Source organism: Penicillium manginii (assembly GCF_028828005.1).
Source record: "Penicillium manginii strain IBT 31320 chromosome Unknown utg000001l:1.0-3466041.0:1.0-3467806.0, whole genome shotgun sequence".
Lineage (NCBI taxonomy): Eukaryota > Fungi > Ascomycota > Eurotiomycetes > Eurotiales > Aspergillaceae > Penicillium > Penicillium manginii.
Genome location: NW_026643102.1, coordinates 1,075,003 through 1,088,645, shown reverse-complemented (window position 1 = coordinate 1,088,645; position 13,643 = coordinate 1,075,003). Strand labels below are relative to the sequence as shown.

General features: G+C 46.1%; 5 protein-coding genes across 5 annotated transcripts; 4 read left to right on the top strand and 1 right to left on the bottom strand.

Annotated features, from left to right (window-relative positions):
- Positions 1-19: 19 nt before the first annotated feature.
- Positions 20-251, bottom strand: N7533_000420 (uncharacterized protein; the record flags this gene model as incomplete). The annotated part of the gene is made up of 2 exons (XM_057097070.1): positions 20-121; positions 165-251. 2 exons carry the CDS (start codon positions 249-251, stop codon positions 20-22), a joined length of 189 nt encoding a protein of 62 aa, XP_056965563.1.
- A 3,173-nt stretch (positions 252-3,424) lies between these two features.
- Positions 3,425-5,104, top strand: N7533_000419 (uncharacterized protein; the record flags this gene model as incomplete). The annotated part of the gene is made up of 1 exon (XM_057097069.1): positions 3,425-5,104. One exon carries the CDS (start codon positions 3,425-3,427, stop codon positions 5,102-5,104), a length of 1,680 nt encoding a protein of 559 aa, XP_056965562.1.
- Positions 5,105-6,064: 960 nt separating this feature from the next.
- Positions 6,065-6,412, top strand: N7533_000418 (uncharacterized protein; the record flags this gene model as incomplete). Its single annotated transcript, XM_057097068.1, has 1 exon — positions 6,065-6,412. The coding sequence occupies one exon, from the start codon at positions 6,065-6,067 to the stop codon at positions 6,410-6,412; it is 348 nt and encodes a 115-aa protein (XP_056965561.1).
- Positions 6,413-8,228: 1,816 nt separating this feature from the next.
- N7533_000417 (uncharacterized protein) lies at positions 8,229-9,819 on the top strand (the record flags this gene model as incomplete). The annotated part of the gene is made up of 3 exons (XM_057097067.1): positions 8,229-8,355; positions 8,408-9,121; positions 9,179-9,819. The coding sequence occupies 3 exons, from the start codon at positions 8,229-8,231 to the stop codon at positions 9,817-9,819; spliced, it is 1,482 nt and encodes a 493-aa protein (XP_056965560.1).
- A 1,456-nt stretch (positions 9,820-11,275) lies between these two features.
- On the top strand, positions 11,276-12,790 carry N7533_000416 (uncharacterized protein; the record flags this gene model as incomplete). The annotated part of the gene is made up of 4 exons (XM_057097066.1): positions 11,276-12,145; positions 12,180-12,386; positions 12,465-12,566; positions 12,617-12,790. The coding sequence occupies 4 exons, from the start codon at positions 11,276-11,278 to the stop codon at positions 12,788-12,790; spliced, it is 1,353 nt and encodes a 450-aa protein (XP_056965559.1).
- Positions 12,791-13,643: the final 853 nt, after the last annotated feature.

Sequence of the window (13,643 nt, the reverse complement as noted above, 5' to 3'; positions counted from 1 at the left end):
CGAAACGCAGGTATAAATATTATTTCTGAGACGCAAAAGGGCTTTGTGGTGCGCCGCCACGCTCGCCTCCGCCGTCACAAAAAAGACCCATAATCCAGTCACAATCCACGGTGCCTGGTACCTGAACAATCAACCATGGGGAGTGACGCCAGGGTTGTACGTACGTCAGTGTGCGAATAGAATTGAAAGGCGTTGGTTCCAGAAGGGCCGACGCCGTGGGATTGACGTGTGGCCAGGCCATTCTGGGTCATTCTGAGTGGAGCGTGGCTTTCAATGAGTCTGGCGATTGGCGCTAGCATCGGAGGTGAACCTTATATCCACTGGTTGACGAGCGAATTCCAACGGTGACAACCGTCATTGGTGTACGTGTGGTCCCGGAGGTAGATGGAGGCGTTGAAAGCCTTATGGAGTTCATCATTCGTAGAGCCCCCAGTTTTCTAGTGAATTGCGTTTGTTGGAACAAGTGGATTGACCAAGGGCGTTGCAAAAGTGGATAGTAAGGGGTACCCGGCGTGGCCCTTGGGTTGAGTCTGGACAAAGCGTCTGGTCTTGGGACATCTTTATTGCATGTGGTTGAACCCTTGTCGTGTCTTCTTTGGAACGACCAAGACCGACTCCCAAAGGCGATTTGACGTGCTTAGAAAGCGGCATAAGGCGAAATTCTATCGTCCTAATTCAAAAGAGAACCAAGCCACGTACGAAGTACCTAGGTGGAATTTTCGCTAGGTCTCGTCAGCAATAAGACGCATGCTGCAGAGTGGATTCTATCAAAGTTTTCACGGCGTGGACGAGTCTCTACTGGCTAAACGGGCGATCAGCTTCAAGTCGAGTGTGGTGGGCCTCTTGGCCGGCAGAGGAGTTCGGTGACGATCCGGTCGTCTGCCCGAACACTAGCGGCTTGTGACATGGGCTAGACCTGAGGCCCAATTCTCAGAGGGCTCGGACTGTTCCTTCATCCCTATCTAGGTGCTTTTCCCTCTCCAGATGAGACAAGATTGTCATGGGTGTGACTTCATGTGCAATGCCAATGTTGTCGAATGTACTCTAGACTCCTCTTGGGGTCTCCTCTCGCCCAGGAAGGATTGTGTGTTTTCTGGCTAAATTTGTATTGAGTTTGCATGCGCCACGGTGTATTGACCTGTGGTCCAGGGCAAGATAAAAGCAGCGCGATTGGATGTCTGCTTAGTAAATATGGAGACACTGTGGGGTATATTTGAATTGCGGTGGTGTAATATCAGTGCTTTTGACGAATCAGACAACAGTTCGGGATCTTGGCAGGGCAGGATGTGATATGCACCAATCAGCTCCTTGCATTTTCAATTCTCATTTTCAAATTCCTACAATCGATCCGTGGGAGGATGTCTTGTGCCTGGGCTCGCTTGTCTTTCCTGGACACCATCCGCAGGGACAAAGGCAAATTACATGTGAAATAGGATCTATGGTAAACAATGCTGTATACCAAGAGGGAAAATTGAAGAGGGAAATTGCGATGACATTGATGGCTTTGCCATCGCAACGTGATGCACTGGACATCTGAGTTTGCTCTCATCTTTAAAACTGCAGCCCTATTCAAATGAATTGTGATCCGAAATCCCGCATTTTCTTGGCGACTCACAACTGCCCCGCCCTCACCAGAATCTTCAATGCTCGGCTGCTTGTGAACTCGCAACGCTGTGGATACCCGATCGGGTAGTCCACATGAATCCCTTTGAAAAGTCCTTGAGAGATCCATATTTCCTATCCAAGACCCGCTGTTCTATACCATTTTTGATCTCACCGAGTCCATTCCGCTGAGAATTTCTGGGTTCTGGCGACGGCTATGTTATCCTATCTAGTGAGACTAGTTTACAATATGGATCCCCTTGTGTGGCCCACTTTCCCACGAAGGGAGTCCCCGGAAAATCTGTTGTTGGGTAGAAATCAAAGCCGCTACAACATTGAGGTCGATCGCGTGGTCTAGAATTATGAGAACCGGAGAATTTGACTGGACTCGTGTATCTAGATTCCTACAAGTTCTGGCTCTCATGTGGGAGTGAATGGAACCCATGAACATAGTCATTCACCTGCCAGTGGGCATGTGATCTGACAGCAACTCTTCGTAGCGTGCCCGGGCGGTCTTCTTCAGTTACGCATCGGAATGACATTGGATTTCCAGGCGGTTAATCATACAAAAAAGTACCGGAATTGTGTAACTATTGAAGTCATTCATTCAAAGATTAGAAGGAATCAGTACAACTACCCGAAAATGGAGAAACTCCTTCGGGCAAGAGTTCTCTGGAAATTGAAAGCAGTCACCTTGGCGCTAGTGAGCCCCTTGTAGCACATTATTAGTTATTGGCTAGATTATGTCATCACATTTTGACTTCTGTGGTTGTTCGGACACAAATATCGGAGCTAGAATGAGATTGAAAAATGGATATTTACTCATATAAAAAATTGGACCTGAATAAGGAAATATCCACCCACCCATAACTCATTACATACGCACTGAGCACTAGACAACCCGTATTCAATTTTAGTTTGAAAGATGGTGGCGATCTCGATGCCTGAGGCATAAACACCTCCACAGCAAGGACTATCTACATAACCGCAATTTGACTACATGCTGAAAGTATGTCCGGGCCTTTTAGGTTATCATTAAAATGGTAAAAGCGCTAGCCGCGCTGTCAAAATGGCCAGAAAATATAAATAGAATGTAAAAGCAAGCGATGGGCTACCTCTAGAATTAATAGATGCGTCCTGAGGATGCTTAAATTACATAGTATGTGAGTGCAGGGCGGTCGGTATCACATTTACCCTTGATGTACTTGGGCAGACCCATGAAATTTAGCCTGGAAAACATTGGAAGGAAAAATTGTTCATTCTCTGCACAAGATACCGAGAAGATGCATGCAGCACTTTAGGCTGAGTTAAAGCGGGGTAGCTTGACAGGTAACCCCTCGCGCTATTTTAATTGATCTACCTTGAAGATTCCCCAAGAAGAATGAGACATCGATTCGACCAATTGGATAGCCCAAAAAAAGAAGCACAGCATGTTTGAGTCTTGAGTCGCCCCTCCCCCGTCCGGAAGGATCGGCTCACATTCATTTGATTCCTATGTTCTCTTACATAGCCCACCGGAATACATCTGAGGTCAAGAGCAATTTGGTAATATCGTCAAGAGGAATGTGCCAGTTTATCCGGGAAGCGGGGTCTGGAGTTCAGGACTTCAACATGACATCAGCACCTTTAGAGGAGAAAGAATTCATAAGACAGCGGCAAATGCTATTAAAACGCCAGTTCTCCCAAAATCAAAATCCCACAAGGTTTCAATGAATCCACAAAAAAAGATTCACCACATTTTGGGACAAACCCCACAGTCATGCACCGGTCAATGGGTTTATGGGTGTCATTTTTGATTTACCTGATTACCCCTTGCATAGCCATGCAAAATTCCAGCTACCAGAACCCGGTCTTACCAGGTTGGCACTCAGACCCGTCATGCACTAGGGTCGGTGATACCTTTTTTTGTGTGACCTCGACCTTCGATGTCTTTCCAGGTCTTCCAATATATGCTTCTAAGGATCTTCTCGATTGGAAGCTTGTAAGTCATACATGGAATCGCGAGAGCCAGCTGCCCGGATACAGTGCGGGAACTACCGGCCAGCAGTTGGGGCACTATGCAGCGACCATCCGTCATCACGATGGTGTTTTCTACGTTATATGCGTTTATCTCGGTGCGCCGGCCGAGACTGGCGTTCTTTACACCTCGAAGAATCCTTATGATGAGTCTGCCTGGAGCGATGCCGTTACTTTCAATGCATCTTCAATCGACCCCGATCTATTTTGGGATGATGATGGTAAGGTTTATAGTGTCCTGTCAGGCATAACTCTTCAAGAAATCAATCTCAAGACTGGAGATCTGAGTGAGCCCGTCAACATTTGGAATGGCACCGGTGCTGTTTATCCTGAAGGTCCTCATCTCTACAAAAAAGACGGATTCTACTATCTTCTCATTGCCGAAGGGGGAACAGAGTTGAATCATTCAGTCAGCATCGCCAGATCAACCAAGATTCAGGGGCCCTATGAATCATATGAAAATAACCCTATTCTGACAAACCGGGGTACCGACGAATATTTTCAAACCGTTGGGCATGCCGATCTTTTTCAGGATGGTGATGGAAGGTGGTGGGGAATATCCTTGGCAACCCGAGGAGGCCCCTCTTGGAAATTCTATCCAATGGGTCGAGAGACAGTTCTTTTCCCTGTTACTTGGGAAAGGGGTCAGTGGCCGATTCTTGAACGGGTCAGAGGTCAAATGTCAGGATGGCCCTTGCCGTCACGTACTCGAAATATTCCAGGTCAGGGGCCTTTCAATTCCGACCCTGATGTCTATGACTTCCGACTTGGTTCTCAAATTCCAAGGAATCTTGTCCACTTCAGAGTTCCTGCAAAAGACAGTTTTTCGGTGACGCCAAAAGGGCTCCGTATTGTTCCAAGCAGGAGCAATCTGACAGGCATCCCTGGGAATTCTCTCCTGAGTGGACAGAATGGGCTTGGTTTCATTGGACGTCGTCAGACTGACACACTTTTCACATATTCCGTCGATCTCGATTTCAATCCAATTTCGGTGGACCAAGAAGCCGGAGTAACTGTTTTTCTGACCCAGATGAACCACATTGATCTCGGCATTGTGCTTCTCAATTCAGATTCATCGTCTAAGAATCACCAGTCACCTCGGCTCTATTTTCGTTTCAGAACTGAAGCTAGTACTATGGATAATATTCCGGTCATTCCGGGGAACCCTCCACCGCCTAAGACTGTTCCTGTCCCACATTCCTGGATTGGAGGCAAGATCAGGCTCCAGGTCAAGACGCTGAACGAGACTCATTACGAGTTTTCCGCCATGCCCTTATCTATCCCCGGTGCTGCCATGAAGATTGGAATTGCTTCTGCCCAGCTCGTTAGTGGCGGTAGTGGTACATTTGTTGGAAGTTTAATCGGTACTTATGCTACTTGCAATGGTGCAGGATCTGCATCAAAATGTCCCGATGGTGGAAACCTATATGTCAACCGTTGGAGATATACTGGGGATGGACAAATTATATCGGCTATCGATGGATGAAAATATCCCAAGTCACTGATCGTCGTGTTATAAAATCATAATGACAATTAATTTAGGCCATCTGGAATAATGTCTTATGAAGTGCATCGCTTCGGCTACTAAGAATTTAGGTTCTTTGATTTAATTGAGGGGAAATTAGGTGAGGAGCGTGGGTTTGATTGAGGATGCTCATTCTTGTAGTCGCCCCCACAGGGGCGAATTATTCGACTAGAGTCTATTGGAGGAATCTACCCGGAAATCTATTCCGAATGGGGGTTCCCATGAGCCCAAATAATTGTCTTCATTTTGTCAAGGCAGTAAGCTTGATCGAGGTATCATCCACAAGGCTGGGCGGAATGTGGAAGACATTCTTTGGGTCTTGGCATACGGCATTCATACACAGAGCTAGCTTTAACTGCAGGGAGTTAGGTTGAGTGGAGATCTTTGTAGTTCTACCCCTGCGGTGAGTTACAATCGGCGGTAAAATCTTAGGTAGATAGAAATGTGTAATACAAACTCCGCATCGTCGGCTAGCCGGAGATGAATCCGCAGCAGATCTAAAAGATTGACCAAGGGTTTATGGTTACATCCATGTAAAGAGAAATGGCCATTGTCTTCATGCCAATTGAACTTTAATTCCTCGCGCGGGTACGATTTTAAAAGGCAGAGCACTAAGCAAATCGCATGGCTAAGAAAAATTCCCCAGGTTTTCAATTTCACCTGGAATCCATTTTGACGCTAATGATGATACAATTGACCTCATAATCCTGCAGATCGTATGGAATATGATGAAACACATTTATGTAGGGCGGGGACTTAGGACATTGTAGCAAGTATACATTTTGAGAGTACTTGTATATAACAATGTTCGTGTCCGAGTCCGCGATAATTTTATAAGAACAAAAATCCAAGATATCAAAAAATCCTTGGAACCTTCAAAGTTTAGAACTCAAGCTCAATATCCTTCTATCAGTTTCCAACATGCAATTTTGCAAACTCTCCCTCCTAGGCTTCCTGTGTGTTGTCGAAATAACCGCAGCGCCTGTCTCGAAACACGACATGCTTATGAATTGCATGAACAAGGAGTTGGACAATATGAACAACGAATATCAATTGAGTCCTGACGACATGGGCAAGTTGAAACGGGTCATGGATAAGAAAATCATGCAATTATCCTTCGATGAACCTGCAGAATCAGAACAGGGAAAGCGACCAGGTGCAGCAACGATGGCTCACAAAGCCATGCCAGAGGCTCCACCCGAGACAATCGATAGAATACTGGGTAGCCTCGCAAAATCTAGCATGCATTGCGCAAAGGGCCTGCAATAAGAGATCCAGCATTCGGATCTTATGTGACACGATAAACCGGGGAATCTCTCGAATGATGAACGTGGGGAATGATTTTTATTTTGAATTTTTGTTACTTGAGAGCTGGCTCTTTCTTCAAGTTTCTGTGATGCTGTGGTATTCCGACCGATCCATGAACTTGAAGTTGCGTGAATTTTACTATGTACTAGTATCAACCGTTTCGCGTTTTCTGCAATTTAAAATTGTTGATTTCTTGATATTAATTTGTTCGTATTTTTCAAATGAATGGCCCAATGTCAAGCTTCTAAGCTTGTCAACCTCGAAGTTAGTGTTTTGAAATCTCGAGCGCTGGAGTCGATGGGATTGACGCCCGCCGTCCGGCTATCGCTGCATACCTGCCCAGGTGGGTAGGTGACTATATATTAGTACGCAAACACGAAATGAATACTATGTATCAACTTGAACATCACGCAACCTGAAATTGATCATGATCATCCAGGCCTCGGGAACATAAGTGAGAATGCAAGGCTGCTTCCTAGCACCCGTAGTCGTCTATTTCATCAGTCTCCAAGCTAATAGATACTAGTAGTACTATGTTAGTACTATACTAATATATACTGGTGCTTGGAGGGCAACCGACACTGTGACCCAATCCAAAGTTTTAGCACCAACTGGGCAGCTCTGGAGATGGATGGATCCGATCTTGAAGACCCCTGGGGACCTAGCTTTGGAACCTTGGAAGTTGGCAGAGAAAGCCCTGGAGCCCCGCCTAAGTCATGAGTCAACCGTGGAATTTTCCTGACATTGTCCAATGCTACATGGATCATAAGTACGGTGCCAGGCACCCTTTACATATGATGCTAGCTTGGTAGGTAGATATCATGATTAGGCTTACATAATGCTTATCCCTAGGGTAGCAACTCCGCTCTAATTGGCAAGGGGCGAGGACCGTGCCAAATAAATCATCATAATGATACAATAAGCACCCCCTGTTTTATTTTTCTCTCGGTAGGCTCATGGATTGATCGTTAAATTTAACATTATTTCTGGGTCTGATACCGCCAAATCCACTATATTCCTGATTGTTCTAGATCTGGTACATACGACCATAGGGTGTGGAGAACAGGGCTTCCCGTCCGCTCAGCCGTACTTAAGCCACACGCCGGCAGGTTAGTAGTATGGTGGGTGACCACATGCGAATCCCTGCTGTTGTATGTTTTAATTTTATTTTTTGCTTCTTTTGGTTGAAACTATATTTTCGGTGCTTTTATCCCCTCCTTTTTTTGTGAGTTGGACTTTTGTCCGTAAAATATTTGGTTGTGACTCCGACAACAGGACACGTGAAGAGACGATATTTTATGTTGGAGCTCGTGGCGGCCACCGCGGAACATAATTACATCTTCCGGAACCCGAGGGAAAGGATATCACTGAGCCGGATGATCAATAGCTACATAATGTCCTAGCCCATTGGTAGAAAAGTACAATCGAAATCCAAAGGGCCGCGTGGTAATTCCTCTGCTATAGCTTTCACGAATTCCCTGTATTTAGCTAACAAAGTCCTTGCATATCGTCATCCCGAAGCTCCTAAGTTTCTGACATTTTGGTACAAGCTCTTCGAAATGATTCTCGTGATTCGTTGGGAGGGATTTCTCCCTACATTCCAGATCCTGCACTGCATCACCGTGACCTTAACCGGCAGGATCGGCGAGAGCAATGGCGAGGAATGTAGATGTCTAAAATTGTCCGATAAAATGTCCGCCAGCTTATAAAACAAAAAGGTAGACCATAAAGCTAGTTGCTAGAGCTCAACACTCAGGCGGCCATCATCATCGAAAAGATGGCGTTCACTTCGACCAACAAGGGATTGCGACAGCTGAATGTCGGCATCACTCTGATGTTGTCGGCATCAGCTACCGCCGGTTATAATGCGAGCCAAATCAACAGCTTGCTTGTCCTGCCTGAATGTGAGAGTTCCCCTTGAAAGCAGTCTCCTATTCACATACTAACCATGAGAAGTCGCGTTCTTTTTGAGTGGTCTCAACGCTAGTGCCAAAGGTCTCATCATCGCCTCCGTTTCGCTGGGATCTTTCCTTACCTTCATCCCCGCCTCATATATTGCCGATCGCATGGGACGCCGAGCATGTGTCAGTATTGGGGCTCTGCTAGTCATGATCGCAGCAATAGTTCAAACCGCTGTGACCCACCCATGGGCCTTCTTCGGTGCTCGAGTAGTTACCGGCATGGGAGTTGGTATTTCGCAGACTGCTGCGCCACTTTTGATTGCCGAGTCAGCCCATCCACGGCAGCGAAGAAAGCTCACGGGCTTATACAACGCCGTTTGGTTCTGTGGTTCAATTACAGCTGCTGGAATTGCTTTCTCCACCTTATCTATTCAAAATAGCTGGTCATGGCGCATTCCATGCCTAATGCAGATTCTCTATCCAGCTTTACAACTGGTGGCTGTTTGTGTCATCCCAGAAAGTCCAAGATGGTTGGTTTCAAAAGGTCGGAAAGGACAAGCACTGGCAATGCTCACAAGATACCATGGGAATGGGAATCGGGAAGATGTGGTGGTACAGGAGCAGTATGATCAGATCTGCAGCAGCATCAGTGCAGAGGAGGATTTGAAGTCAGCTTCCCAATGGAGCGCATTTCTGAGAACAAAGGGTGACGCACACCGACTGGCAATTTGTATTCTTTTGGGATTCATGCAAGAATGGACTGGAAACGGTAAGAATGAGTTCCTATTCATGCATCAGTAATTCACTTTCTGACCAGCTCATCTAGGCATCATCTCCTATTACCTTGCACCAATCTTATCCTCCGTCGGAATCAAAGACTCCGTCCACCAGTCGGCCGTCAATCTGAGCTTGCAAGTCTGGAACTTGATTTTTGCAGTTGGTGGTGCAAGCACCTCTGATCGCTATGGCCGACGAGTGCTGTGGCTGAGCTCGACAACATTAATGATGATTTTCCTGGCAACAATAACCCTGATGACAGGTCTTTTCGCGGAGCTCCATATTATCGAAGCTGGAATCGCGGTAGTTCCGATGCTTTTCCTTTTCTGTGCATCATACGACTTTGCCTACATGCCCCTTTTCATCGCATACCCCGCGGAAATCCTCCCGTTTCAGCTCAGAGCAAAAGGACTCGCCATCACTCTCACAACCGACTCGCTGGCCTGCTTCTTCAATCAATACGTCAACCCTGTGGCATTCTCCGTTCTTCACTGGAGGTACTTTTCTCTGTACCTAGGTTGCCTCGCTTTCTTCATGGCAACTGTATACTTCTTATTCCCAGAAACCCAAGACAGAACACTGGAAGAGGTCGCCCGAATTTTCGAAAGCAAGGAATGCCTCTCGGTGGAGTCTGCCGACGAGGAGAAGGATTTTGGAACCGTGCCTTACGCCTCGAAGGGCCAATTTTAGGGTGATATTGGTGGACTACATACTCATTCGGGAACTCTTACATATCAATTGTTGATGAATCGTTCTACAAATTTGTTTGATCGTTTGTGTTTTTTGACAGCTTCCAATCCTTCTGAACAGAGCAACCTGTCACGTAATATATTGCAAGTGGCTTCGATTTTGTTTCGAATTTAAATGCTGGTTACATAAACTTTCATTCACATCAAGTGACTACCTAATGGTTATTTGCGACTGGTATCCCACAAATTCGGGGCCTATGTTCGAAAAATATATGAAAATTTCATATAAATTTGAATGCTCGACATCATTGGTAAAAAGGAGAAACTTTTGACCCGTAAGATCTAATGATATCGCCAAATACCGGCTCGGAATTTGCATAAGCGACCGTGCTCGGGTGGTATTCCAAGTTTTGGCAGCCCTAAGTTGTACTGCCTAGTACTGGCTACAGCAAAGCCTACTAGCAGTACTATCGTGGATTGCTACAAGTATTTGGACACAGAGGAGCCGGATATGCCAATGCGGTCACCCAAGAACCTCGAAAGACTCAAAATTTGAATTTTTTTTTTTTTCAAGTTACCGATCATGCGTGTGGCAACCGGGCAACGTTTGAATTCCCAGCTGGTCAGGACTTTCTAAAATTGCCCCAAGGGAAAAATGAATATTATCAATTGGCCAGAGAGCAATGACAATGCTGTTATTTGGAAGATCTTCAAAGTTCTTCAGCCCCTTGCATTAGTGCTTATTTCAAATCATACTCCACTTGATGATCTTTAATTTGGCGAGGCTTCGCTTCTCATTTTCTAACAAGCATACCTGGTCGAAAAGGGACCATGTGGCTGAAATACGAGATATGATAGGTGATTGAACTCATTGGGGGCGATAAGCCTAATTAGCCAAGTGGACCATTGCCCTGCTGCCATATTAGTGCTGACATGATAAAATATGTGCTGCCGATCGCCGTTTTGAACTAATAGACACGAACTGTCCAATTGTAAAATCTTGTGAGAAATAGACAGTCTTTCTCATGTGGACTAAAAGGGAAATATAAGCGCTTATCCAAAATCCTGGCGTGCGTCCTTTTTGTCATTATATCGCCCCCAATATGTAATTTACAGAGAGAATTCATTGACTTGGCCCTAATGTCACAAGAAGCCCCCAAAATAACAGAAAAAAACCGCGAGAGTTGTGTACTAACAATACTCATTACGTCTATAAGCTGACATGATCCAGGATTTGAAATATTCTTTGCAACTAGCTTTGCGTAAGAGTCTTGCCGATGGCGATGCAATTGCCGAGTATGATATAGACCCAGGCAACAAAAACTTGAACTCATTCATGTATAAATACTCTCACGACCATCAACTTTGGACAGAGTCAAACACAACACAGCTCAGTTTCACTTCTTCCATTTACTCTCAGTTCACTCTCACAATATCCTGATCAATAACTCGATACGATGTTGAAGCTCGGTATACTCATCTTGGGCGCTCTTGCAGCAACAAGTGCAGCACATCCCCAGAATGCTCCTGCAGCCCATGTGAATGCACGAAGCACTACTACTTGCTCTGCTGGCGACAGCTCTACCACCGATGGAGTGCAGGCAATTCTTGATTCTAGCGGTGCTATTGACTGGCTAGATATCATGCTCGGTAGCCTGTCAAATGGTGAAAGCGACTGGGTTGACTCTCTCTGGGAAGTTGTTTTTCCTGGCGAGGGCACCTCTCCCTTGACTGGGTGCGGAGACATTGGTAGTGATTGTGATCCATCCTCCATGTGCTCAGCATATTCCTCTGAAATGGCATACTGGGTCTTTCGATCGGTTGGCATGCTGCATAGCAAAGTCAATGTTGTCCACGACAAGCTTCTTTGGACTGGCTGGCTAGCTGGGTTGTCGATTGATCAGATTTCCAAGGACTTTTCATCTGTGTCTCCCGATCAGACGTGGGCGAAGTGGATTTCCGCAGCTTTTAGTATGGCAGGTGGAATTGCGACCGGTATTGACCTGAGCAAGCCTCTTCGTGGAATGGTTGGATTCGCTGCTGCTGGATTGACTGACGTGAGTATGACAAACACCGGAGGTGACAGTGTTGATGCGACTTCAGTGGAGAATACGCTGAAGAACATCGTTGGTGCTGCGGGTAACTATGTCTCCAGTATCCTGCAGAACGCGACTGGAAATGGCGACTCTACGGCGCTTCCCATCTATACGACGACTACGTATGAGCACGGCACTGCCCGCTTCTTTGCAGACAGTACGATTTTAGTCGATGAGAACAAGGACAATTCATCCTTCGTCGCAGCCTACGATAACTTTGCGGACAATATCGTACGTTTTGACCACCTTGCACCCTAGATAAAAGCTGACTTTTGGACAAAAGGAGAAAAAGCTCGTCGATGTCGCGATGAAGACGGCTTGGTATGTTTTGGTAGGAGAAGAGAACACAAACGAAAGTGGCTGCACTATGACCGGAGCATACTGGCTTGAAGCAAAAGATGGTGAATACCGTTGCTTTTATCTGTCCAGACCAGCGAATGATCATAATTGCAACGATGGAAACCCCTCCACGGTATGTTTCGCACCTGACATCTTCTTCCCTATTTCGTCTCAAAAACGGAGAGCTAACTGAACATCCATCGATATTAAGTGTGTCTCCGACGCCTGGCAAACCCCATACGGTGGAGCCAACAATCAGATGGATAGCAGTGTCTATACCAAACTGACAGACACATATGGCTTCGATATGAAGGTATATAGGCAGCTATTCCGTTTCCAAGAAATTCGCTAATATAACTCAAGGCTTACTATACCTCTCTAATCGATTGTTATCTCAATGGTAACGATGAGGTTGATGTGACCGTCACGACGAACAACGGCCAGATTCCGCGTTGCTTCTACAGCGGATATGTTCGAAGTGGATACTGGTACGATGACGGAACACAACTGAGCAATCTATGGTTCACCGATTTCTGAAGAGATGCTTGCGAATGGGGAGAATGGACTCATGGGGAAGGAGTAGTTGACATTGGGAGGGGCTAGAGCAAAGTCCGATGGGGTGTGACTTGGAAAGAAGATACAAGGCTGTGGAATACCGTCTTCTCTTATTTCTCTTGGGTCACGAATAGGAATATCAGCGACAAGAGCTACAAGAAAGATTACCTCGGCTTTCTCATCTTGAGGCGTTTCCGTGTTAGACTAGAATGACAGAAGGGTGATGATGCTCCATAATAATTACAATATCACAATTGCGATGATCGGAACCCTAATTCTAGCTAATTCTAGGTCTTGTAAGAGCTTAGATCTCGTATGGGCGAAAATATCCAGTTGCGAGGCGCATGTCTGCAAAGGAAGCAGTGGATACTGAACCTAGAATTCACCTTAAAAGTAGAATGCTAGTCCTTAAGTTCAACGACTGAGCTTATTTGAATAGACGCAGCGCTTCAGAGTTCCTCCTAATCATACGAATTCGGCGATCCCGGAACTAAAGCCAGCCCGGTCGGCGTTACGGGGTACAACGCCCGAGGCCGGAGCACGGGCTGGTGCTACGCTTCGTTGCAGTTCGCTTGGAAGAGGTGCTCCACCGTCTTCCCGTGGGTCACCAGAAAGCGGGGGAATTCGGAGATGGAATTCTGGTCTTAACACGCGAGGCCTACGTAAACAGATTTGTATAAGGCTCGGAACAAAGTAGCATTGGCCAAGGACATTGATGTCGAGTAGCCAAGCTCATACAAAAAGGCATGGAAGAGGTTTAACATTTGACCGGCTCTGAAAGTGGGACTTTGTAAGGTTGCAGCCGCCACGCTGAACCTTGAGTTTGAGTCGAATT